This window comes from Nothobranchius furzeri, chromosome 17 (genome assembly GCF_043380555.1).
Source record: "Nothobranchius furzeri strain GRZ-AD chromosome 17, NfurGRZ-RIMD1, whole genome shotgun sequence".
Classification (NCBI taxonomy): domain Eukaryota; kingdom Metazoa; phylum Chordata; class Actinopteri; order Cyprinodontiformes; family Nothobranchiidae; genus Nothobranchius; species Nothobranchius furzeri.
The window spans coordinates 29,229,862-29,257,451 of NC_091757.1; the positions used below are offsets into that span (position 1 = coordinate 29,229,862).

The window sequence follows — 27,590 nt, forward strand, 5'->3', positions numbered from 1 at the left end:
TATCTTGAATTTGAACATTACATTAAATATAATAAAATTGCTTTTCTTGGTGTAAATACTTGAAATGAAACAATGTTTGTTTTTATGGGATACGTGATGAAATATATCAAAATTTACACATATTAACATTCTCTACATATTCAAATATTTTACTTTTCACATTTCTATTGGATTATTAGGCAGGAATAATTGGCTCAATTTATTTATCTTTTTTAAAAATAGAGTAACAAAATGAAGATTAGAAAATTCACATAAGGATAGGACATACTAAATTCCATTACACGCACAACCAAACTGAAAAGCTCATCAACTATTATATTAATTACCAATAAAAGAAGAAAAATCATACCAAACTAGATTTTAATTTAATTAAAGGAAAATGACAGACGGTCTAAAAGATATAGCTCTACAATAAGCACCAAGTATTACTACTATAAAGGTAGTTTACTAGACTAGACCAAATACATTTTCAAACCTTGTTTGGAGAGATTAAATTGAAACATTCCCACATCTCAGAACGCCCTCTTTTTGCTACAGGATCCATTTTTGCGACTCGGTGTTTAACCACTGAATACCGAATCCTGAACCGTCAATCTCAGGTCATACAAACCTGCACCTCTCGGTTTGCGTTGCTTTAAATGTTTGAAACAACGTGTGAAGCGGTCACGTGGGTGGAAGGGTGAATCGAAGTGTCGTTGCTCATTGGTCACGTGACTTTCAGTAAACAAATCAAGCTCCGACACAGTGCTTTGCTCTGCGGTGGTTCGTTTTGGTGATACAAGCTTCAAATCCTGCGTGTCACAGGTAACATCACTACCAGCAGTCTCCTGAGACCAGAGTTGTGCCGCCCAACCCAGAGGCCCCCGGTCTGCAATCCAGGTCTGAGCTCAAGAGATCATCGGAAGCCAGAGTTGTGCCGCCTACCCAAGAGGCCCCTGCTCTGCAGTCCGAGCCAGAACTCCTGAACTCATCTACAGCCAGAGTTGTGCCGCCTATCTCAGAGGCCCCTGCTCTGCAACCCAAACCTGAGCTCATAAAGCCATCTGAAGTTGGAGTTGTGCCGCCTAACTAAGAGGCCCCTGCTCTACAGCCCAAGCCAAGACTCATGAATCCATCAGACGCCAGAGCTGTGCCGCCTACCCAAGAGGCCCCTGCTCTGCGACCCACGTCTGAGCTTCATCCTGCTTCAGCGGTGGTCCCGGAGGACGCATCGCATCCTGCTCCAGCGGTGGTCCCGGAGGACGCATCGCATCCTGCTCCAGCGGTGGTCCCGGAGGACGCATCGCATCCTGCTTTGGCGGAGGTCCCGGAGGACACTCCGCATCCATTCCAGCTCGTCCACGAGCCCCCGGTCTAGTCCGTCCAAGGGGCTCCGGTCCAGCCTGTCCAAGGGTCGACGCCTCCAGCTCTGAAGTCGACGTCTCCCCATCTCCTGTCTCAAGGTCTACATCCCAAGTTGTCCAGTCTCCCAGTCTCAAGTGTTCCAGCCTCCCAAGTCCCAGACTCAAGTCTCTCCACAAGTGTTCCAGTCCCCACGAGTGTTCCAGTCCCTGTCCCTGTCTCAAGTGTCCCAGTCACGGGGGGGGGGGGGGGGGGGTACTGTCATGTTCTGTGTCCCCTTGGTCCCCAGCCCCCTCCTGTTTGTCCTCTGTGTTCTCATGTTCCTCCTGGTGTTTTCCAGCTTCTCAGGTCTCTCCAGTCACCCCTCTGTAGGTTTATTTTCTATAGGTTTAGCTTTTCATTTAATTGGTACCCTTTAGTGTTTGTGTCCTTCCCCACTTGTTAATTAGTCTTCCTTACTCCTCTTGTCATTAGTTGTTTATCTTGGCCCTTAGTTTCTAGGTTTGTTATGTAATGTTTGCTGCGCTCACATGAATATCCAGTGCCATGCACGGCAGTCGGGAGGAGTGAAATAGAACCATGTCTTAAGGAATGACAGAAGCTCTGAGAAAATCTGTTGGCTGAAGTAATGGAAAAATCTGTTAAAAGCAAATGTCTTTGATTCAAAGTCTCGGTAATGTTCCCAGGTGACTTAGCAAAAACTGCAACCACAAAACTCTCCCAGAAATACCAGCGGCCCCAGGTTTTTCAATAACACACACACACACACCTGTAAAGGTCTGTCGGTTCTATTGTGTTTTAAACACTTTTACAGATAATCACTTGTCACTGCTACAGAGTTCTCAGACCTAAAACCCTGGCTGTTCATTCGTTATTCAAATCAGTGCAAAAATATGAGTAAACGGTTTCAACGGTTGATCTGAGGAACAGGAATGAATATTACGTTTAGTTTGTTAACATGATGCTGCTTCATTTGGTCGCCTGGTTTTGATCAAATGCCACAAAAACAAACACGAGCAGACATCAATACTTCTGTCCTTGGTCCTCATCGGTCACCGGGACATTTCTGATTTATCTCTTAAAATGAATATATCTCCTTAGGTTTCTGTCCAACTGCTAAAGGCTCTTCGGGGTTTAAATGTTCACATCCTGTGAGGGTTCTCAGAGAACATCCCAGAACTTACAGGAAACAAGCAGAAAATCACTCATTTGGTTAGAAAAGCATTTGTTTCAGATCCAAAGAAAGCAGAAGCACCAGCATGTACAGCAGGAGTCAATGTGAGCAATGTGACACACACACACACACACACACACACGATGGGGGTGGGGGGTATAAACACATCTAACAGGAGGAAGTTTAGGAAGAATCCATTTGACAAAAAAGGGATTTGATAAGATGATAAAGGATTAATTGTTTCTGTTCCACTTTAAAACAAAATCTGTCATTTATTTCACCTAAATTTATACATCAACCCCATGATAAAACAAATAAAAATAGTAATAATTATAACCAAGCCCTAGCGTTACATTTTAAACATTTCCCTCAACTTCCCTCTATAGATTTTTTACATTTATTTAAAAACAAACACCAGTGCGAACCTAATGGACCACTGGTCTAGACCAACGTGTGTTTTTAAGTTGTTTTGGATCAAATGTTGTTTTAATGGGATCTAATTTAACACCCAAAGGAGCTAAAACCATCATTTAACCTAATAAATCAGCATTTAGATGGTCATTATGGCAGGACAGTAAAATCATCACAACCTGAACTCTAGCTCTCTGTTTCAAGGCTGCAGATGTTTACATCCTGGTCAAACTCCCAGAGTGATTTCTAGAGATAATCGTTTGGGAAACAACGGCCACAGACAGCAGAGTCAGGAACCAGCCACAGCTGTCAGCCCCCTAGAGTCCTCAACCCCCGGGTGGTGCTCTTCCTCATTAATCCAGGTCTAGGAGCTGCTCACCAACAATATCTAGGGCTGCAGAAGTCTTAATGGAGCTCCCTGCAGAGCCAGAGTCCACAAACATTTGAGGAATGTCATTCCCAAAATAGATCTTGCTGTTAGCAGCAATGGCCTTGTACTTCATCAGCTGCAGGTACTCTGGAGTTAATTTCAGCTGGAAGAGAAAGAAGAGATGATAAAACAGGGTTGTGACACCAGAGGGAGCTGCAGGCGTTGCCCTCTACCTTGTTGGCCTCGGCGGCTCTCTGAGACGTGTAGAACTCTGCATCTGCCTTAGCTTTCTGTCGGGCCAGGAACGCGTCGTCTGTAGATCACAAACAAACATCAGTGGCTTCATTTCACAGCCAGAAGCTCCCCTTCACATCACAAGTCTGTCAGGTGTGTATGTTTGCTGCCTCCTTGGTAACCACAAGTGGAGGACAGCCGGGTGGAACAAACGGGTGGAGCTGATAACGGCACCGGGGACCTCGTCGGTGAGGCTCCTTCACAGGGTCCAAATCAGCTGTTAGTCTCATGAAGCAGGAAACAAAGCATCCACGTCTGAGAACAACACAAACCTGGATGTAGAAGAAGTGTCAGCAGAGACTCGTTAAGAGACCTTATCGGAGATCATTAAAGTAACGCTAAATGTTTTTTTTTTTACTTTAAGCTAGAGCTTTAAAGTTGATATCAGTGAGTTGAAAACTTGATCAGTGTTTATTTGACAGCCCTCTGCTGACAATAAAACAGGACTTGACAGTTTTGTGGAGCAGGTAGGTGCCCTAGGGTGTGCTCTTTACCTGCGTAAGGGCTGTTAGCTAGTTTCCGTGCCAGTAGCTAACCAAAGGCTAGCAGTTAGCCTCTTCAGTTTGTCGACTGTCAATAAAAAACAATAGGATGCATTGAACTATCCATGTTTCACCCTGTACCATGAGAGCGGGGGGGGGGGGGGGGGGGGGGGTTGTTGATTCTTCTGCATGAGATATTGTTGAAGTCCCATTAGTTGTCACACACCCTGATGGTTGTGCAAAATTTGCTTTCTGCATTTGACCCCTCCCCGGGAGGAAATGGTGAGTTGCAGCTGTGGCCGCGCTCGGAACCATTTATTGGTTTAACCCCCCAATCCAACCTATTAATGCCGAGTGTCAAGCGGAGAGTCTTTGGTACGACCTGACCAGGATTTGAACCCCAGACTCAGGGCAGACACTCGTACTCTCACGCTCAATGTGTGACAGTTGGCAGCCCTGCATTCACCCATTCACACGCTGGTGATGATGAGCTACGATGCAGCCACAGCTGCCCTGGGGCACACTGACAGAGGCGAGGCCTGCCGAACACTGGGGTCACCAGTCCCTCCGACCACCACCAGCAGGCAAGGCGGGTTACATGTCTTGCCCAAGGACACAACAGCAATATTCTCTGATCAGAGCCGGGGTCGGACCTGCAACCTTCTGATTACTGGACAACCCGCTCAACCTCCTGAGCAACTGAAAAAAACGTTTTCTTTGTTGTTGGCATCATGGCGGCGCCAGGAAGTAAGAGCCAGAGAATTATGTCTTTGAGCGTGAAGCAGAGATAAAACCAGAGTCGAAATCCGCACAGCCTACGATCATCTGAGGAAGCTAAAGGACGATATGAAATCACGGACTGATGGAGACTAGGGTTGTGAATGATAAACCGATGCCACCGGATATTCGGTTCAACAAGTGAGAGATACGGCTGCATCAGTAGTAGCCTCCTCAGCCGATAGAAATCAGCCGTGAATTCCTAGATGGTTGCAGAATCATGGATCGGGTATCGCACGACTTTGAATCTCCAACGCTCCGCCTGTGAGAGTAAAGCCTTATTTATACCTCTCTGTCTGCATGGGTGTGGAGACACACAAGGCCTTTATGCGTTGGTGCAAGGGCTCTCCGATGGGCTCCCAGTGGTTGAGAGAGACACGCCAACTTTTTAACTACCCTTCAAAAGTGGCAGAGATGGTGATTGGTCAGGACGCCGCTTCCTTAAACTATCACCAGCAGCACCATTGCCCCCTCAAAAAAGTAAAACGAGAACCTAAGATATATAGTGGCAAAAGAAGAAAATTGAACGACACCTTGCAGAAAAAAAAATGAAAATAAGAATGTTAATTCAACCGTGACTGAAGGAGTACAATGATACTCAGCCAGCGTTTTATTCGTGGACGGAAATGACGAGAAACGTGGGCTCAGAGATGACGACTGCATGAAGAGGTGGAAGAGAATGTAGGACAAATTCATCTGTGTTATAAAGTGTCTGAAATACAAAAACAGTAAACACACTATGTTGGACCAGATACCCCAGAAAGGTATTACGCCCCCTGCTGTCCTGGTGGGGAATTGCTTTGCAACACTATCCAGGAGATGGGAGGTCTTAAGGAAAAACATCTCCGTCAAGGTGTGTGCACAACGACACACTCTGATGGAGAGATATGAACCAGCCCTAAGGCTTCTGTTGGCGCTCAGACATAAATTCAGATTGCTTTACAGCAGGACGGGGTAGGGTGGGGGAGTAAAACTCGGTCACGTCTCCTCCATCAACGACACAAACCTTCAATCTCTGAGATCTTCTTTTCGGTTTCCTTCTCCATGACTTTCTGCCCAAACTTGATTTCTGCTACCTGAGCCACTTTTTCAGCCTCTACAAGACAAACAACACACACACGCACACACACACACGCGCTCTTCAGCCTGAGGAGTGTAGGACACAGTCAGCTGGTCCTGATGGTCTATGTGCTTCACCTATCACAGCTTTGATCCTCTCCGTCTCGGCTTCCTTCTCCACAACCTTCTGAGTCTGCTGGGAGATCAGCAGCTTTGTTTTCTCACTCTCCCTGCCAACACACATAGCAGAGGTTATGATTCATGGAGGTTTGGATCCATTATTATTTACAAAGCCTTAGCGCTCCAGCCTCTGAGACCTGTACCGTCATGGAGATATTAATATAAAATCTGGGATTTTACCATTGGACTCTGATTCTAAGGGAAACTACTGAGAAGACTTCCTCTCTCTCTGATCCTATAAATTCACACAGCTGGTATGAAAGTAAGTAATTAATCCAGACCTGAAAGCTGCCAGGGCGTAAATCCTCAGATGTGTGTGTGGAATCTGATCTTTGTTGAAATAACTTTTTACAGGGAGTAGATTCAGCAACGATACCGTCAGGGTGAGGTCAAACCAAACCCAGCAAATCTGCACGTGTAGATAAACCTTTCATAACTTTATAAACAGGCTTAGTCTATGAAACACCAGCTCATCAGTAGCTGTTCTCTAGTATTCGACCAAAACAGGAAAACAACCGTTTCCGCTGGAAAACCAACACACAGGTTTAATTAATGTTGTCTTTAATAATCAGCCACTGGGATGGTGTACGGCCGACCACATCCCTGTTTATGAGATTCTAAATCCCACTGACCAAACAACGACTTTCCTCTGATGAGTTTTATCTGGCAACAACCGCAGCAATGGGAAATCACCCAGATTATCGTGTTACCTTTAGAAGGACCAGGAAATAAATGGTGAGGGAGACCTCTGACCATCACGTTGATCCCTAGTCTGAACTTCAGAGTGTTTTCACGAGAACAAACCAAAGATGACTGTAACAGACGCCGTCTGTTTTGTGGCCACTAGGTGCCCTCAGCGTCCCTGCCTGCTCTCCTGGCTCTAGCTGAGCCAGGTGGAATTGATTTCAGTCAGTGAGGCTCCCTGTTAAAAGGGAGCGTCAGATGATACAGAGGAGGGAAGTTCAGAAGAGAACAAGCAGAAGTGTTTGCTCTCCTCTTTCCCTCCTCCTACTGACGTTAAAGTCTCGCTTTGCTTACCTGAGTGGTATCGATAATCACTTCCTAGTTTCTAGAGCTCGTTTTGTGTTTTTCAGCATCCTCGTTAAAGAGATCTAGCTCACCCTTCTGGTGGAGCTTTTTGTGTTAATCCTGCTCATTCTTTACCCGGTTTTAATCCCCGGCGCTTTGTGTTTAATAGTATTATAGTTGTTAAATCCCCAGTTTTGGATGTCTCTTTTGTATCATTTTATCCTTTTACCTGCATAAAGCAGTGACTTTTAGTTAAATGAACTCCTTTAAGAGAGTGAATCTTGGTTTGTTCCTGTTCACAACCACATTTCTTTACGCTCCCTAACCACATCATCTCTTAGACGAGCTGGGGGCCGTAAAAATGACGAGGCTTTTCTGCAGCTGTAAGGCGAGTTGTTGCTCCACAGCCCGACTCGCCCCAACTTACTGGAACACTGTGGTCATTTCTCTCTCTCTCACACACACACACACACACACACACACACACACACACACACACACACACACACACACACACACACACACACACAGTGTTTCATGTGCATAACAGTAAAATAAAGCCTTACATGAGTTCGTAGTTCCTACGAATACTCTCTGGGATGTTGGGTTTGGTGACGCGCACCGCCTGCAGGAAGACATAACCACAGGAGAGTCGCCATGACAAAAAGCCAAGAGACATGTAGAGAAATCATGTCCTTCAACCAGAATGGAAATAAAATGTTTAAAAGTCTAAATCTTCATTCTTGCTGAACACAAGAAACAAGCAGAAGGCTTAGAGGCCGAGACAGTGTGGAAAGTTAAAGTCCCAGTCGTTGTCACACTGGTTTATTTATTTGTGATGATCCCCGTTAGCTTCCGCAGCACGCTCCGGTAGCTACTCTTCCTGGGTTGTTGCAAACATAAAGCATATAAACACAATTTTACATCAGAAACTAAGCCTTTAACATTTAAAACATTAAATCAAACATTAAGTACACCAAATAGAAACAGCATTACAACAAACCTCATATATGTAATATACATGTTACGACCCAACAGATTAAAATCCCACTGGAAAATTCCAATGATCAAATTATGCCCTAGGCAGATGCAATTGATTTCAGAGACTCAATTTGTTTTGATAACAAAAAAAAAAAAAAAAAAACCAAACAAACAAACAAAAAAAAAGATACTTAAATTAATGCATTCTTTGAAAAACAAAATGTAACCGGATTACAGGATACAATAAGATAATTAAAAGAAAAAATAAACAAATGGGCCAATAATTAGGTTCGGGGAGAATTGGAGGTTGTTTAAGAATGACTGGAGTCACGGGTATAGCATGAAACGGTTTATATACTAAATTTTAATAATAATGGGAAATATAACACATAAAGATAACACACAAAAACAGATGAAAACAATCGACAATAGTAAAATGCTCGGTATGAGATTTGATCATATGAGTCACAAGTCAGCCGGCGTCAAGTCAAATCCCCACGCTTGGGGTGAAAGTCAGAGTCCGGTGGTGCGATTTTTTCCTACCGCACCGTTGAGATTGTTCACAGAAGAGAGCAGTCTGCTCTTCAGTTACTTGAGATGTCCTGGTTCGTTCAGTGGTTAAGGCTCGCCATCTCCCTCGTCAGGAAGAAATCCAGTTCTCGTTCCAAGTGAGTGATCATAGGAGTCGGGATCAAACCCAAGGAAAAAAAAAAAAAAACCAGCCAACGCGCTCCAACGGTTCCCTCCTACAGAGGATTGGTTCACTCTGTCGTCTCCACACAAATCGCGTTGGTTCCAAGTTCCTAGCTCTTATTAGAAGGAGTCAAGTCCGCCTCTCCCTCTATCTATGCGGCACCCAAATCAGGGTTCTTCACGGCCTCGACCGTTGTTTTTTTTTTCTCTCTCTCTCTCTCTCTAACCGCTCAGTCTTTGCTTTCTGTATCTGCGTGCTGCACAGCCGTTTGTCTCTCCTCTCGCTCAGCTGCGTCGCACGGTTTTATTTCGCGGAGGCGGGACTTATTTCTCTCAGCCAATGAAATTTCAGATTCCCACCTGGACCAATAGTATACAGCTTTCCTCTTCTGTTTCTGTTAGTGATGTTCAAGATTCTTGTTTTAACCGATGTTTAATATTAAACTCGTTATTTTAGTTATTCACCCTTCCAATAATTCATTATGAAATTATCTATTAGTTAATTAGATATCTATTAATTAGTATTGTTAATTTCCTTAATTTATATTTTATATTTTATCTAAATTGAGGATGGATCATATTAGTAAGCCAATTAGTTAATACCTCATTAAGGTTCTAGCTTCTGGGTTACATCCTCCCCCATTAAATATCATGCACGTCCCTGTGCATTGTTTCTACGGGGTACACAACTTCTTGAGTAAGAGAGTCAATAAAAGCTTTATTAAGTCCTTGGAAAAGGGACCTAACTACGGTCACTAGTGGATTGCCCAATTGAGAGTAAGTTAGTCTTTGAGGAGGCTGACTACTTCGTTCAGATCTCCTGACATACATCTCTGGTTGCACAGTATCATGCTCATCCGTTTCGGTTTGATTCTCAACTGAGACAGGACGAAGTGAGCTCTCTGTTTCCGACAGAGCTGATGAGCTATTCTCTAAGACTTTGGTCTTTTCAGATGTATGTGTCTGATCGTGTATGATGGGTTCAAAACTTACATCACGTTGCTGCGACTTTAGGACACCATCCAATTGAGGTAGGTTTGTGTTAGTTTCATCCCCCGTTTCTACGTCAGGTAAGTATACTTCGTTTTTTTTCGTTTTTTCAGGTAAGTATGTTGCTGCTTCTTTCACTCTTTCAGGTAAGAATGTCGCAGTTTCACTCATTCTGTCAGGTAAGAATGTTTCGGTGTTGATGCCTTTGTCAAGTAAGGACAATTCAGCATTTTCATTACCAGCTAAGGTTGGTTCCTTGCGATCCCCTGTGTGTAAGGATAGTGTGTTTTGTTGTTGAATATTATTTACCGGTCCTGAATCTGCTATGAGTTCCCTATTTGGCAAGGTGACCGCTATTTGATAGGATGGTCGGTTTAGCACTTGTGGAAGATCAGAGTAATAAAACTCATCTACCTCTTCGTCAAGTGGCTCATCTGGGTCAGGTTCTAAGGCTGAACTCTGTCTTGTATGAGGTCTGCTAGGTTTCGTAACGCGTTCTGTTTCATTTTCTAAGGAAGAGAGAAAACCACAAGGCAGTAAAAGATCTCTGTGGAGTGTTCTGTTGGGTCCTTCTCCGTTCTCTGGTTTTACAGTGTATACTGGCAAGTTTTCCATCTGTTTGAGAACTATATACACTGTTTGCTCCCATTTGTCTGCTAATTTATGCTTTTCTCTTAAGCGAAGATTTCGGACTAAAACACGATCTCCCACACCTAGTGTGGACTCACGAATGTTTCTGTCGAACCGTTCTTTGTTCTTCCTCGCTGTTTTTTGAGAGTTTTTTATGACAATGTCATAACTCTGTTCCAGATGACTCTTCAGTTCTTTAACATACTGAGAATGAGTTATAGAGGGCTTGTTCAAATGCGGTAACTCAAAGGCAATATCTATAGGCAACCGAGGCTGCCTACCGAACATTAGCTCGTAGGGAGAGTATCCCGTCACGTCATTTTTTGTACAATTGTACGAGTGAGTAAGTGGTTTTACAAAATCGCGCCAGTGATGTTTCTCAGTGGCTTGTAAAGTTCCCAACATGCTGAGTAATGTACGATTGTACCGTTCAACGGGGTTGCCACGAGGGTGATAAGGGCTCGTTCTGACTTTACGGATACCAAGTAAAGAACAAAGTTCCTTGATTGTACGTGATTCGAAATCCCGTCCCTGATCACTATGAAGACGCTCAGGAAACCCGTAGTGGACTAAAAAATGTTCCCACAGGTTCTTCGCGACGGTGGTGGCTTTCTGATCTTTGGTTGGGATGGACACTGCATACTTTGTAAAATGGTCTGTAATCACTAAGACATCTTTAGTGTTCTTACTGTCTGGTTCTATGGAGAGAAAATCCATGCAAACTAACTCCATAGGTCTGGTGGTGGTAATACTCACCATTGGAGCAGCTTTGTCAGGGAGGGCCTTCCGACGGATACATCTTTCGCAAGTTTTAACTTTGATTTCGATATCACTAGCCATTCTTGGCCAGTAAAAACGGGACCGAATGAGATCTGTCGTACGTTCAACCCCAAGATGCCCCATATCATCATGTAGGCTTTGCATGACTGTTGAACGTAATGAATCAGGCAAGACTAACTGCAATGATGTCTCTGGTCCTAATTGGCGTCTCCGGTACAGTAAATCATTTTGAAACTCAAACCGTTTCCACTTTCTCAAAAGGTTAAGAACCACCGGGGGTTCTGCAATAGTATCAGTTGGCGGTTTATTGTCAGTCATAAGCAGCTGAATGACTCGGCCAATGGTTGGATCTTTCCTCTGCAAGGAGACAAGGTCAGCATGGTTATACTTGGGCACAGCAAAGAAACTGTCACTATTGTCTTCCAACTGGAATAGGTCTGGAATGGCCGCTGCAGACATGGCAAGTGACTGAACTAAACCACAAGGAGAATCAGTCTCATCCAAGACCATGTGCTTTTGGCATGTTGCCTTCACTGCTTCGGCTTGAAGTTGAAGCTCGACTTCTTTGACAGAGGATAAAAGATGAGATCGGAACTCATCTAGTCGTTGGCATTCCTCAGTGAATTTTGAGTTGTCTTCAGGTTTATCATGCAGCCTCCTAGACAGGCCATCCGCGTCAACGTTCTGTGTACCTGCACGGTATCTGATGTCAAAATTATAGGTGGACAACGCAGCTAGCCAACGATAGCTCGTTGCATCGAGTTTTGCCGTTGTTAAGAGGTAAGTTAACGGATTATTATCAGTAATGACAGTGAATGTGTTCCCATACAAATAGTCATGAAACTTATCTGTTATGGCCCACTTTAAGGCTAGAAACTCCAACTTGTGCACAGGGTACCTAGTTTCACTAGAGCTTAAACCGCGACTTGCATAAGCGATTACCTGTGTGACACCGTTTTGCACTTGGTATAGCGCTGCACCGAGTCCGGTCGTACTAGCATCTGTGTGTACTAGATATGGGAGTTTTGCGTCAGCGTAGCCAAGAACTGGCGAAGTGGTAAGTTTTTCAATAATAGTTTGAAAGGACTTCTCACAGTCTTGGCTCCAACGATTCCCAAAGGGTTCTTTGGGGTTCAAGTACTTTGATCTACATGGTGGTGTTTTAAAGTTTTTCCGTTTGGGTGGATAACCAGCCGTGAGAGATGTTAGTGGCTTGACAATATTTGAGTAATCTTTAACGAAGCGTCGGTAATAACCGGTAAATCCTAAGAAAGATTGGAGTTCCTTCAAAGTCTGAGGCTTCGGCCATGTTTTGAGTGCTTCCACCTTATCTGGATCGGTTTTTATGCCATCTCGAGATACTATATGTCCAAGATAACGCACAGATGTCTGGAAAAAACGACACTTATCTGGTGATAGCTTGAGTCCGTATTCTCTAAGCCGTTCAAGAACGTGAGAAAGTCTGGTTTCGTGTTCTTCCAAGGAGTTGGAAAAGACGATCAAGTCGTCTAGGAAAACTAACACTTCCTTCAGATTAATGTCCTTCATACACTTTTCCATAACCCGTTGGAAAGTGCTTGGAGCATTTGTTATTCCTTGTGGCATACGGTTAAATTCATAAAACCCAAACGGGCAAACAAAAGCAGTTTTAGGTTTATCCTTTTCACACATCTCTATTTGATAGTAACCTGACTTGAGGTCCATCACAGAAAACCACTGTGATCCAGCGAGAGCAGAAAAGGACTCCTCCAAGTTAGGCAGGGCATATGCGTCGCGAATGGTTTGCAGATTAAGCTTTCTATAGTCTATACATAGACGTACCTCACCATTCTTTTTCCGAACTACCACTATTGGTGAGGCAAATGGAGACTCCGACTCTCTTATTATACCGGTTTCCAAGAGGGCTTCCAAATGTTTTCTCACGGCTTCATAATCATGTGGATGGATCGGCCGAGATTTCTGTTTGAATGGGGTCTCGTCTTTTAAGTTGATGTGATGTCTTATCTGTTGTGTATGACCAAAATCAAGATCGTGGTGCGAAAACACATCGGAGTAAGTGTTAAGTTTGTTGGTGATCCTCCCTTTCCATTCTTCGGACAAGGGCGAAGTACCGAAGTCAAAACTGAGAGGAGGGTTTGAAGGTGAAGTCTGTTGCTGCGAACTACACGCCGCAAGTACTTTCTGATCACTTTTGTCAGGTTCTGGATATGGCATAACACGATCGGCTTTAACTAACTCAGCGATCACACAGTTAGTGGGTAATGTGATGTCATGGTTAGTTTCGTTTCTTAGTACAACAGGTACTTTGTATGGACCATGTGAAGGTAAGGAAATGAGGCAACAGTCTACAATTATACCCCCTGGTAGAGAACCATTGGTGGGTTGTTCAATGAGTGCATAAGGCTCATGCTTGTTTTGGCTGGGTTGCATAAACCCTTCTAGTAACAGTTTTTTATTTGCAGGGAGAACTTCTTGGGTTCTCCCTCGAAGCTTCACCACACCAACTCGTCCATCTTTGCTTTGTTTTTTTCTGACTGCTAAGGCTTTTAGCACGTGTTGGTACCCATAAGAGAGTGCCTTGGAATCAGGTAAGTTATTGGCAGACAATTGCTCATACAAAGGATCGAGTGTGTTTGTGCCAATGAGTAGTGGTGTATCAGAGTTTGAGCTTATATCCGGAACCACTAACGCAAGGGTAGGTAACTCAAGTCCAGACTGATCGAGCTCTTTTGGAAATGTGACACTTATCTCTATGTATCCTAAATAAGGAACTGCTTGACCGTTTGCGCCCTCGACTTCTAACAGATTACTGATGGGTTTAATTGAGAGGTCAGGTAAGTGTTCTTGGTAAAAAGAATTGGCAATGGTGGTTACCTGGGACCCTGAATCCAGTAAACAATTACATTCAACTAGGGCTGCAACTAACGATTATTTTCATAATCGATTAATCTGTCGATTATTTTTTCGATTAATCGATTAATCGGTTTGTTATTGTTTAGCTATTTAACCTATACAAGTGATGGATGCATTTCAGTTAAGAAAAAAAAACATAAGAGAATTGTGCAGTTGACTGCAATCTATTTTATTGCATATGAACACAGTCAGCAGTATAAAATGAGCTAAACAGTGCAAAATATCAGTCCAGAATAATTTTTTAGCATTAGCTGGAAGCCTGCTCCTTCCACCATGGATAGTGGCCTCATGTCTTTTACCAGCATGTTTAGAATAGAGTTTGTAAGTGGTATGAATTGCTGGGGGGTGAGTGTCTCTTTCCCCATGTAGTTGTCCATCGTTGCTTGTTTTTTTTCTGCATAAGAAACACAAATAGACTGAAATAAGTACACATATAAAATAAAGCAGCACACACACTACAACACTAAATCAATATTATATTATTTGAATTAATTAACAATATACAGTGATCATTTATTTTGAGGGTTACGTTCTACAAAATAGCCCGCAACAGGAGATATTCAGAAAAAAAAGTCTAATTTTTTTACTATTAAAAAGCTCTAAGTAAGAAGCTCATGAGGTTTTTACTTTGAGTCGGGAGTGTTTAAATTAGCTAGAAAAATGTGAAAAATGATTATTTTGTGTAATACTGTTTAAGAAACATGATAAAAATGTGTTGTGAGGCGTTTTACAGCGTTAGATAGTAAAACAGCCTTTTAATAGTAAAAAAATGACTTTTTCTGAATTTCTCCTGTATTTAAAAATTGAAAGCGTACAACTATGCCGCGTTATATTCACCTGGACACAGCTCGTCTGTTTATTTTTCACCGCGGAGTTGTCCTTTTTTGAATGAGAAACATAGTTATGGGTTTGTGCCGTTTTTCTCTTAACTAGAACATTCTTATAAACAGACGTGCTAAATTTGGCAAGCGCATGATACACAACACGGAGGAGATTCACGATTGCATCTAGTCAATCAGAAGTAGAACACCGTAGACTGACGCGGCAAAAAAACATGTTTAACATCCACTATAACGAACTCAGCTAAAACACTAAGTCCAGCTTGTTTATTTTCTGTTACTTACCGGGCTGGCTCTTCCAAATGACGGCTCACTTGACCGCGGTGCTCTTCCTCAGCCCCCACGTTTTCGTCTCAAATGTTCACTTAGGGACGTCGTGCTTCCGTGCCATGCTAGATGGTTTTTGCATATTTTGCCTTTTCAATGCATCTAGTGAAGTGCTCCCATACTCGTGAGGTTTTTGTCCGGGGTTTCTCTAAAATTTTGTCGCTTCTATTTTTCTTCCGTATTTCCTCTTGTTCCGCCATCTCTCACAGCAAGATGAGCGTCAGTAACGTGATACGTCATGAAAACCGAGGGCACTCATTGGCTCATTTCTTCTTCTACGGCTCCTCTGGTAGATCAGTGGCTCATTACTGCCACACACTGGCGGCAAATTTAACAGCTTGTAACCGATGTCAGATTGTGGTAAAAATAGACTTTATGCGGTAAAATATGATTATTAAACAACTAATCGATGACTAAAAAGGTTGTTAACTATTTTAATAATCGATTATAATCGATTAAATCGATTAGTTGTTTCAGCTCTACATTCAACACTGTTAACTGAGACTGTAGCTGTGCATCGCCCACCCACTAATCTTTTGGGAAGTTTTGGCACTGAATGAGCATGAACTGGCTTGCAAAAAAGTCTCTCTGTCCTTTCCTTAGAGGGACTTGGTTCTACTTTAGCACCTATCTGTCCCACGATAGGAGCTTCTACCGGTTTAAAGGAGGAGACTGAGCAATTGGCTTTGACATCTCCCACTCGCGCTGCTTCTGTCTAAGAGCAAGTCTTTTAGTTGCAACTAGTGCTGGATTTGGCTCGTTGCTACAGCTAGAAGCTATGTGCCCATCTTCTCCGCACTTAAAACAGTATCCAGGCTTTGGTCTGGGCACCACTGCTGTTATCTGCTGAATCTGTTTGGGCTCATCTGGAATTTTAGTCCCCACACAGGGTTTTGACTCTTTTTGAGTTTTCTTTGCCTTTTTATCTGTGTTGTTAACCTTAAGCTGTGCAATTTGGCTCCTGAGCTCAGCGATTTGTTTGCGTAAGTCATCACAGTTATCATCTATTTCCAGTTCACAAGTGTTTTTACTCTGAGAGCATGTTGTTTGCACATTTGAATACACTCTAGTTCGTTGTGCCCCTAAGTGTTGTTTCATGCGTGCTGCTTTAGTAGCCTGTTTGTCTTCTTCAGTGCGCAGTTTGAGGAGAAGTGCTGTAAAATGAGGCGGGTTGTCTTTCTTTTGTTCGAGTTGCAGGTTTGAAATCAGCGAGCTGTCCCAACAGCCTCTGCAAAACTGCTTGAGCAGCTGCTGGTCGGCGTCACTGGAGGAAATTCCATTCCTCTGAATAACTAGGTTTAACAAGGTGTATAACCTCTGAAAGTAATCGGAAGGTTTTTCACCACTGTCCTGGTTTGTGTTTAAGAAGCGAGCAAAGAGCTCGTCGCCGTCTTCGACAGCTGGGTAAGCTGAATCGAGATGTTCAAGGTACGTTTCCGGGTCGGATTTTGGACTAAGAGCTTTAATGATGCTCGCTGCTGGGGCTGACAGACTCTCCACGATTCTTCGTACAATTTGGGACTTGGTGAGTGAAGGATCATTTATGCATAACACTACACTACTACGCCAAGTATCATAGTCAGTTTCAAAAGAAGGGTGTGGAACTCGCCCTGAGAACGGTTTTAGTCTGTATTGTGAAGTAGGCGGAGGGATAACCTCACTGCTTTTAACAATGTGTTCCACAATAACTCGCTGAACCTCAGGTGTGTTTAAAAGATTTGGTGGAATGCAAGGGTTTTGTTTTCCAGTCTCTGTAGGTGGACAATTGTCCTTTGAGTTGTTCATATAGTTAACTTCTGGTGTTAAAGGCAGGGAATATGTAACTTGGTCACTATGGAGCATTGGCTCTGGTTCAGTGACTGGTTCAGATGCATGGGTATCCCTTCCTAAAGATTCCCCAATTTTTGCCAGTTCCTCCATTAGAAGGTCTTTAAATAATTGATTGCTACGCGCAGCTATGTCCCTGAGCTCTGACAGATAGGCATCAGTGGCAGATGTGCTAGTTTCTAGACTGTACGCGCTGGCTAGGTCTTGAATATGGAAGAAAACATCTGGGTTCCTAGTACAAGGTTTGTCATAGGGTAAACATTGTTTCTTTAATTCCTTAACAGTGGCTTCATGTTGAAACTCCACAATAATCTGATCACAGTTTGGTAACTTAATGCGCCTGTTAACTGGTCCGAATCCTTCCATAAACCCAAAGACTTCGTTATCAAGGTCTGTATCAGTTAACCCACTGATTAAAACAGCATTTGAAACTTTGACCTTTTCTGTTTTCACAACTTCCATTTTAAAACACTCAAAAGTACCAATAATGCCAAAATGGCAAACCACTGTGACCTCCAGGCACTCTTATGATGTCAGTCAATGGTTAGCTAAGGTAACAACTCTACAATTCTCCTGGCTGGCTCGCCAAGTTTTATGTAACCGGATTACAGGATACAATAAGATAATTAAAAGAAAAAATAAACAAATGGGCCAATAATTAGGTTCGGGGAGAATTGGAGGTTGTTTAAGAATGACTGGAGTCACGGGTATAGCATGAAACGGTTTATATACTAAATTTTAATAATAATGGGAAATATAACACATAAAGATAACACACAAAAACAGATGAAAACAATCGACAATAGTAAAATGCTCGGTATGAGATTTGATCATATGAGTCACAAGTCAGCCGGCGTCAAGTCAAATCCCCACGCTTGGGGTGAAAGTCAGAGTCCGGTGGTGCGATTTTTTCCTACCGCACCGTTGAGATTGTTCACAGAAGAGAGCAGTCTGCTCTTCAGTTACTTGAGATGTCCTGGTTCGTTCAGTGGTTAAGGCTCGCCATCTCCCTCGTCAGGAAGAAATCCAGTTCTCGTTCCAAGTGAGTGATCATAGGAGTCGGGATCAAACCCAAGGAAAAAAAAAACCCAGCCAACGCGCTCCAACGGTTCCCTCCTACAGAGGATTGGTTCACTCTGTCGTCTCCACACAAATCGCGTTGGTTCCAAGTTCCTAGCTCTTATTAGAAGGAGTCAAGTCCGCCTCTCCCTCTATCTATGCGGCACCCAAATCAGGGTTCTTCACGGCCTCGACCGTTGTTTTTTTTTCTCTCTCTCTCTCTCTCTAACCGCTCAGTCTTTGCTTTCTGTATCTGCGTGCTGCACAGCCGTTTGTCTCTCCTCTCGCTCAGCTGCGTCGCACGGTTTTATTTCGCGGAGGCGGGACTTATTTCTCTCAGCCAATGAAATTTCAGATTCCCACCTGGACCAATAGTATACAGCTTTCCTCTTCTGTTTCTGTTAGTGATGTTCAAGATTCTTGTTTTAACCGATGTTTAATATTAAACTCGTTATTTTAGTTATTCACCCTTCCAATAATTCATTATGAAATTATCTATTAGTTAATTAGATATCTATTAATTAGTATTGTTAATTTCCTTAATTTATATTTTATATTTTATCTAAATTGAGGATGGATCATATTAGTAAGCCAATTAGTTAATACCTCATTAAGGTTCTAGCTTCTGGGTTACAAAAACATTTGGAGCGGTTTTTTAATGACCTGCACTCATTTGATTCTGTTCATGCACGGCACTAAACATCACTGTACGCTGGCTCTGACTGGTTTTCATTTTTGACAGCTTACATTTCCATGTGGAATGCCTTGCTGAATAACTGAATATTTTTAGTAAAAGGTTCCAACGAGTTTTCAACGCAGTTCCAACGGAGTTCTAACCAAGTACTCCACCAGCTCTCAAACCCATCTGATGTCTATCATCGCTAAGTGAAGTACAGACTGGCCAGCTGTATTTTCTACTTTTAAGCTGAGAACTGTCAAGCTGGAAAATTCTGTCGTTTTATCAACAAGACGACGGTTCCTTCAGAATAAAAGCTGAACTTTCTCTACGTGACGCTGAACCCTGCCGTTGTACCGAGAGACGATCCTCAGACTGGTTTGTCGTGCTGCCGCCCGCTGTTTCACCAGTTCCAGCACAAGGAGGGTCCGAGTACCTGGCATCCGGATCTAACACGGAAGTCTCTACCATGGTATGTGGCTCGGCATAGATAGCGTCTCATGTCTTCCTCCTGAAATCCATCTTCGTTCAGTTAGTAGCAAAACAACATCTCGCACTCAGACTCGCCACCACCAGATGGAGATTCTGAACTGACACACATACACCAACACATAGCTGGTATACGAGTTAGCATTTAATTAAAAAATAGATTTAGCACGTAACCATTGGTCCTTTACTCTAAGCCAAGTAAGATGCTGATGCGTTTCACTGACATTTGTCCTGAAACCACATTTTAGAGCCCCACGTGCAGCTTTGTTCTGCATCAGTTGTTATTTAACATTTTTAAATGAAGTATTTGACCAAACAATTGCACAATAATTTAAATGAGATAGCACTGGACTTTAAGTAACGTGTGGGCTCACTTGCTTAGGCAAGTATTTAAAACATCTTTTTATAACCTCCGAACTGCATCCCATTTTAGAGATTATGTTATTTACTTGACATCCAATATCTGATTATTATTTTTTACCCAATTCATAATTATGTCAAGTTCTTTTTTAAGATGAGTTTTTATTTGATTATTGTTTTACCAGCTAAATAAATCGTAGTATAATCAGCAAACATAGTAATTCTTGCTTTTTCTAACATTAGAGGCAAATCATTTGTACTGTATTTTTCGGACTATAAATTGCACTTTTTTTCATAGTCTGGCTGGCCCTGCGACTTATATACCAAACTATGTAAACCGAGCTGCTGTGGGCCGGCTCCGGACCAGGAATGAGCTCCCCTGCCCCACCATCACCTGCTGGAGACCGCTGCGCGCTGCTGTGGGCCGGCTCCTATCCAGGTTTCAGCTTCTCTGACCCGCTGGGAGGGTTTCAAAGTGTTGATCTGTTCATGTATAATTCTTTGCATTCGTTTACCTAAAACTGGGAGTAAACTAATTGGTCGAACTCCGTGAACTGCTCTGTTTTGCTTTTTGGCAAAAGTATGACATTTGCAATTTTCCAAGTTTTTGTCAACACATTGATTAAACAGATGAGTAACTACAGGTGCAAGTACTAAAGCTACCGGCTTCAGCAAGCATCCATCCATTTCATCCACTCCCGTTGGTTACTCTTAAGTTAACAAAAGCTGTTTAACTTTCTAAATATTTGCACATCTTAGCTTAAACTCACATTTTTATGTTTCCATTGTTTTGTTTATTGTGACAAAAGATGTTTTTTAATGCATCAATTGTTCCCAAAAAATATTTATTTAAATTATCTGCAATTTCCAATGAAACTGTTAAAAATCCATTTTTTTGTCTCGTGAGCGAGCCGTTTTCATGAAGAAAGGTGTTTAGATGTTTCCATATAAGGTGGACGAGCTAAAGATGCGGAGAAGGGCTTGGTGCAGTTCAGTCACCGGCAGCAGCAGAACCACAGCGGAAGATTCCTCCCACTGAAGCGGGTGTTTTCCAAACCCCATCTCTCAGAGAGACTTGTCACTTAGAAAATGTCCCCGATTATGAAACTTTGAGTGAATAGAGCATCCATGAGCCTGTCTGAGGAAAAGTCCAGAATCTCATCCTCTCCAGCTCAGAAAGCTCACAGAGATATTTGATTACACACAAGCAGGTGACCCGTCATTTCAGGTCTTTATCATTTTTGTTTAGATTTTAAAAGATGACAGTCTTTACATTTAGAACTGGAATGCAGTAAATGTATTATTTTACAGCAAAGAGAGCCGCATCAGATATCTGAAAGGGGTTGCCGACCCCTGCTAAGAGAGAACAGTGTCTTCATGTTGGTTTCATCTTATTTTGATCTTCTTTGTTTTCATCGTGTCTAACAGTTGTTATTTGGTGTAAAACTAACTATGGGTCTGTTTCTGCTGCCTCTTGGCCAGATTGCCGTTGTAAATGAGAATGAGCTCTCAATCGACTCGTCTGGGTAAATAAAATAAATAAATCTGTACCGGTGTCCATCAGGAAGGACATGTCCCTCCCACTGGATACAGACAGGTCATAAAGATGGAGACTAAACCTAAAATAAAACAATGTGGTTTGATCTGATCCAATTAGAGAAAACACACACACACACACACCTGGATAATGAGCCCAGGTGCCATGGAGGTGAGGTCCTCTTGTAGAGTCAGCTTCAGGTTTTCATCTATCTGGTCTGTTTGAGTAAAGAAGATAAAAGCAGCTTCAGTTATCTACTTGTATGGGTAACACACAGACTTAATAACATTATTTATTCATTTCAAACACCTTATATTGGGGAGGAACGTTTCTAAGACGCCACTGGAGTGAAATACTCCACTCAGGGGGTTAGAAATGTTCTGGTTTGGTTCCAGAGGAGTTTAGCAGCTCTTTAGACCGACATGACCACAAAAAATTCTAAAACACTAAAATAACACACACACACACACACAGCTGACTAGTTACAGCCCAGCTGAGAAAGGGTTGATGACGGCAGAATGCTGACTCACAGCTCATGATCAGGCCCGATTCAGACCAGTCATGGAAAACCGTAGTTTCTCCTCACCGGTGCTGACTAAATACAGCTGTGTTATAATATGTGTGTCAAACTACGACCAGTTTAGATGTCAGACGTCTTTCCAACCGTCACCTCCTCCTGGGTGGTGAGAGCAGGACTGAATGAGTCACTTTTAGGAACCAACAGCAACGATAAGAGCCGAGTGGTGGTTTCGTCCAGAGCGGACCCTGATTGGCAACATTCATGCAAAAGCTGGAGAAGTGCACTCTCAGCCACTTTGGCGTGTAGAAGCTCTGACTGTTAGCCGGTAGTATGTTACTCTATACCACAGGCCGAAATGATACTGTAATACCAGTAATACCAGTAATCATACTGGTTATTTCTTATACCGTGCATTGCTAGGCTGGACCATGGCAACTTTTGCACAAATGCAAACAGAAGAGTTAGTCTGCTGCAGATGTGTGCAGATGCAAGGACCAACAACAGAGACCATAATCATGAATATTTTACAGGAGAACATCAATCCCAGTGTCTTTAGATCCCCTTAAATTATAATCCCGTGTTTTTAAGCTGAAGTAGTTTTACTATACTTATACTAAGTCTGGTTAAAAAAGGTCACATTTGTTTAAAGTACCCGATTTTAATGGCTGCTTGTGAGAAGTGGAGACAAAATAAGTCCTGTGTTTATGTAGAGTAGGACCCCCCAAGGTGCTTTACAACACACCAGTCATTCACCCATTGGTGGTGGTGAGCTGCATCGTAGCCACGGCTGCCCTGGGCATACTGACAGAGGCGAGGCTGCTGAATACTGGTACCACCGGTCCCGCCAACAGCTGGCAAGGAGGGTGGAGTGTCTTGCCCAAGGACACAACCGAAGAGACAGACTGGGTGGGACTCAAACCTGCAACCCTGAGGTTACAGGGCAGGCATTTACCTCTTCTGCCACTGTCATCAGTAAAGCATCAGGATTTATATGTTGATGCACTTAGCAGACGCTTTCATCCAAAGCAAGTCATGCAGAGGTGAGGCAGCAACGAGGGCGGAGTGTCTAGCCCAAGGACACAACGGCAGAGTGACGAGGAATAACCTGGTTTTGAGTCCTATTCTGCCTATAACCAGAGGGTTGCAAGGTTGCATCCTGTTCAGTCTGTCTCAGCTGTTGTGTCCTTGGGCAAGACACTTCCCCCTCCATGCCTGCTGATGGTGGTCGGAGGGGCCGGTGGTGTCTGTACAGCAGCCCTCTTCTGTCCGTGCACCCCAGAGCAGCTGTGGCTATGATGTAGCTCATCACCACCGTGTGAATGTGTGTGTGAATGGCCGGTGTCTTGTAAAGTGCTTTGGGGCGGTTGTAGAACTCTAGAAGGCACTATCTGAATACAGGGCATTTATTTCTTCTTTTGATTTGAACCCTAACACAGCTCGTCCGATTCCTGAACAGGAGAGTCGGAATGTAGCGAGATGAACGAGAATAGGAACTTTAAACGATCCTGCCGCACTTCCACCCACCGAACAGGCCGATGTACACCTCCTGGAGCGAGTGGACGCTGCAAAACTGGTTAAGTTCATGGTGAACTTTGTTGAATATCAAGGCTTTGTCATAGTCAGCTGTGAAGTTCCTGACTATGTCGTAGACTGAGGAAGGAGAGGAGAGCTGATGTTAGACACACAGATTATTCTGTCCATGGTTAAAGCTGCAATAGCAAATCTGCAAAACAAGCTAGCTTTTAAACCCTAACACAGCTATCAGCCCTGAAGGCCACGTCCAGCGGGTACCGCAGCCCACGACGCCAGAGGAAAGGAAAAGTGCTGAACACCAGTCACTGTTTTCTGAGCTGAACGTCTCTTGTTGTCCGTGGCTTCACCTTTTTGGGACTCTGGTAGTTTGTCCTAAAGTTGAAGCGGTAGCAGCCGGCTGTTTCTCCTTCTCTGATAATACTGAGTGGAGAGCCTCTCACACCAATGGCGCTCTGCTGCTATAGACACAAGTGCATAACGAGTATTGAGTAAATGTGCAAGTGTGGCGGTTTGGCGAGACCGACAACCGGACAGACTAATGGTTGGTTTTGGACCAAGCCATGTTATTGGTGGAGGTTTTTAGACAAACGTGAGAGAACCACTTCTTTCACTTTCTTTTTCATTGTAGTTTTATTTTTATTTTCACAATATATTTATAGATGTTTTAAGCTAGCTTGTTTAGCAGATTTGCTGTTGCAGCGGTGAGATCAGAGGTTTATTCTTTACCTGCTGAGGGAATGAGGTAGTTCACCACTTCTATACGGTCAAAGTAAATGATCACTCCTCCACTGAAGGAGACAACATTACATCTCGTCTCAAACATAGTCAGTGTTTTAAAAGGTGACAATAAACCAGTACACTCACTGTGTGAGAGTGTATCTGGACTATTTTATACAAGTTAGATCATCCTATCAGGCTAATTATAACTGCACACCCACCTCGTACCACAGGGCACATTCTTCACCTCGTCTGTCTGCAGAGTGGTCTGAAAGGCAACACAAAAACTAAATCTGATGACAAGTTCAGAATGTTCTTTTCTCAGGGTTTCATTAATGATATCATTATGAAACTAAACGAGCCAGAAAGGAGGTGCTATGGGAGTAAATCCATCAGCAGGGAGTGAAATCACGCCATTTGATAGGAGAACTCGATTCTAGACACTCTAGAGAGAACTGGAGTGTATGTGTGTGTGTGTGTATGTGTAGGGGGAGTTGTCACAAAACGCAAAGTGTGTGTACTCTCTGGCTGCTAACACACTTATGTGTTAAGAGGCACTAATGATGTGCAAAAGCTGAGAGCCCAACTATCCGTACCTGAACAGACTTGTAGGTGGTGATGAATGGAAGCATGAGATGGAAACCTGGGCCACTGGTTGTAGTCAAGAGAGCTCCACCTCTGGATCACACACATGCACACACACTTATATTTATGAAAGAGAACGAGTCAAAACAAACGAGTCTGAGGAAAAGGGCTGTGATTATTTATAAAAAGGCAGAAAAAAGTCTGATGACAGTTCCAAGGTAGTGCTTGATGTGCCCCGATAACACACCTACACCTTCAGTGGAAATGGGACAAAATACTTTTTCTGATTCATTTAACAAGAAATCCATTAGTTATTTTGTATAAAAAGCGTCATTGAATCAAGAAAACACTATAAGATTATTTCACCAATGATAAGGATAATAAAACATGCTTGAATAATGCTTAACCGCTACAGTTTTCACAGTAATTACACAGGTAGCATGCAATCACATCTTTGTGGTTTCGTTTTTATGACACACAAAAGTAAATGCATCCTGCAGGCTCACCTGTAGTACACTCCTGTGTGTCCTTCATCTATCTTGTGCACCGAGGCCAACAGAGCTGCTCCTCCGAGAGCAGCTATGATAGAGACAACGGCACCCCACTGAGCCATCCTGGCAAGCAGTCGGTGGAAGGCAGCCTGTAAAAGCGAGCAGGAGTATCACACCGACCTTTCAGCTACATGATGACACTAAATGTCCTGAGTTGTGCTGCAGCAACACAAACGAGCCGGTTAAACTACTCTCAGCCTGGGTTTAGGAATACATGTAGAGGATTAGGCCAAAGTTCAGCATCGTGTCCTCTCTGGAGATGAATACAAACCGGTGAATGGATGAAATCCCCTATTATGATTAGGAATAATGAGGTAAAAGGAGAAAACAGACATGGAGGTCGGTGGTTTAGCAGTAGAGTCAGAGGATCTCCTCAGATTAAGGATTTGCAGACACAATCTGGTGACCTTATGGCACAAGACTGGTCTCGTTTCCAGATCAGCAGGTGTTTTTAAACTCCTTGGTGTTTCTTCTTACATTTATACATGAGTGGTGAGTGTTTGGGTTTGACCGAGCCCCTGTGGTTTTCAGTCGTTTGGGTAATAAATTGGTCAAACTCAAGATAATTTAAATCAAAATGACCACTTTGTGGACTCTTGTTGAAGCCGAAATACCGGCAATAATGTAAAACCTTTAATACAATCATCAAACGTGGGACCAAGTACGTGAGCGAGGTTTAAAAGAAAGTTGATTTAAAACGTGTAAATATTTAAACTAAATACGGACTCGTGTGATAGAAGCGTAAGCCGTTAGCATGATAAATAATCATATTACTCAAGTCTCAAAGACAGGAGCCACTTTTGAGTTACACACCTGTTTATATAAGAACACACACGTATCAGCTGAGCGTCAAACCACAACATTAAAGCCACATTTTTAGAGCTTTAGCTAAAGTGCTAATTAGCAACACAGTTCCAGCACGTCTGGTTCTCTTTGGAAACGATGCAACGAGACTACAAGACTGGCAAGAACAGACACGTGTGTAAAAAACAAAACGGCTAACTCATTTACGTTGGTTCTCTGCTCTTACCTTTAATTTTTGTGTGACTTTGGCAAATCACACAGAACAGCTTCTTATTCTGTTTACATTCTCAACTGCTCAGCGTCAACAGCGTCGCCGTAGCGCCCTCTGGTGGACAGTCACAAAACAGCATTCAGCATTGGGCTGTGTAAACGGTAGCTATTTTTCAGAGGGTAATGAGAACAAAGACCAGATACAATTAATTAAACCGAAAATGAATTATTTAATAGGCAAAACTACAATAATAATAATAATAATAACAACAACAAAAATTGGTACTATCTGAACTAGGTGTGATAAATGTTTATCAAAACAAAAGAAGCTTATTCCACAAATGAGGAGTACACAATTTTAAAATGATAGTTAAAATCATTCAAACTAATTATATCTACTTACGTCAGCAATTATAAATAGTATGAGTCTTATAATTATTAATGAGATTTTAGCATGACTTCAAAAACAAACAAAAAAGAGAGGCAAAATGACAAAAGATTAAGCACTTCTGTTTGTGCAGACCCCTTTGGGCTTTATGTTGTTATTTATTTTTAGATATTTTTTTAATAATGCAGCTACAAGATGGACGGAGATGAATTCATGATTAATGCGTATTTACAACAGAAAAGCACAACAGCTGGAGAAAAACTGCAGTAAAAAAAAGTGCCTACTTTTTCGCAACAGATGTGTCTGAGCCATGCAGAGTTTGCTTGTCTCTGCTAAATATGTTAAATGTGAGTGGTGTGCTTTATTTGTTTTCATGATTGCATTTGCTGTGTTCTTTCATTTTTAAAGGAAATAATTTTGTTTTGATCTAATAAAATAATAAATGAATTAATCCCGAAGTTCCAAAATAAAGCACGTTTCGTCGAGCCGTTCTTTGAAATATGATTACAAAATTAGTCCCGATTTAGCTTTTGCCTTTAATATAAGTTGATGCAGGCTGGAGTCTGGACAGTGAGCTGCATTTGCACCCTGAAAAATGATACAGAAATGTTCTGTTTGCATAGCAGGCCTATCTGATATGTTCCTGTGTGTCTGCAGCGCAGGGTATCCTATAACAGAAGGTGGCGCCTTGGATGAGATGTTCTTGTTACATTAGACCTGTTTTGTTTGAGGATACAGCGGAAGCAAACCAGCGTGCATGGGCCTCAGCATCACAATGATCCAGAGCTGTGCCAAGCTTCCCTCTGCAGTCAACTGACTGGGTGTTTGGGTACCAGACTGGAAAGGCGTGGCAGTGGGCTGAACCAGGCGCGCTGAGCGATGGAAAAAACACACACCAGGGCCCACTGACCTGGTACCAGCTGAGTCCCCGGAGCAGCCTGACAAAAGGAGCGGCGGTGGAGTCAGCCCCCAGCACACACGTCGTTATCAACCGGAGAAGGCTTTAGGCTGTGGGTGTGCCGCTCAGCGACCGTCGTCCCTGGATGCGCTGAGGTGAGTTCACC

At 42.9% G+C, this 27,590-nt stretch overlaps 2 protein-coding genes across 14 annotated transcripts in view; one reads left to right on the forward strand and one right to left on the reverse strand.

Moving 5' to 3' along the window:
* Positions 1–2,113: 2,113 nt before the first annotated feature.
* On the reverse strand, positions 2,114–27,577 carry erlin2 (ER lipid raft associated 2). Its single transcript, XM_054731247.2, has 13 exons — positions 27,437–27,577; positions 26,155–26,253; positions 25,080–25,213; positions 24,585–24,666; positions 24,210–24,256; positions 23,998–24,059; positions 23,263–23,388; positions 21,362–21,435; positions 7,684–7,742; positions 6,047–6,138; positions 5,856–5,945; positions 3,530–3,609; positions 2,114–3,459 (listed from the first exon to the last, which is right to left on the reverse strand). The coding sequence occupies exons 3-13, from the start codon at positions 25,184–25,186 to the stop codon at positions 3,280–3,282; spliced, it is 999 nt and encodes a 332-aa protein (XP_054587222.2). The 5' UTR covers positions 25,187–25,213; positions 26,155–26,253; positions 27,437–27,577; the 3' UTR covers positions 2,114–3,279.
* The window catches only part of add2 (adducin 2 (beta)), a 40,972-nt gene continuing 40,820 nt past the window's right edge, over positions 27,439–27,590 (forward strand). For 12 of the 13 annotated variants that reach the window (XM_070546386.1, XM_015971927.3, XM_015971934.3 and 9 more), the window contains exon 1: positions 27,439–27,579. The gene's annotated coding sequence lies outside the window, so the exon portion shown is untranslated. The remainder of the gene's footprint in view (positions 27,580–27,590) is intronic. The other variant, XM_015971929.3, reaches the window with a different exon arrangement.

What these genes read in the sequence shown, in the direction of transcription:
- erlin2 (XM_054731247.2), bottom strand. Translation starts at nt 25,186, where the DNA reads ATGGCTCAGTGGGGTGCCGTTGTCTCTATCATAGCTGCTCTCGGAGGA. An exon ending in CGTAGGAACTACGAACTCAT is followed by an intron (nt 6,139 to 7,683) that starts GTAAGGCTTTAT and finishes GTGTGTTGGCAG; the next exon opens with GGAGAGTGAGAAAACAAAGC. An exon ending in GAAGATCTCAGAGATTGAAG is followed by an intron (nt 3,610 to 5,855) that starts GTTTGTGTCGTT and finishes TGTGATCTACAG; the next exon opens with ACGACGCGTTCCTGGCCCGA.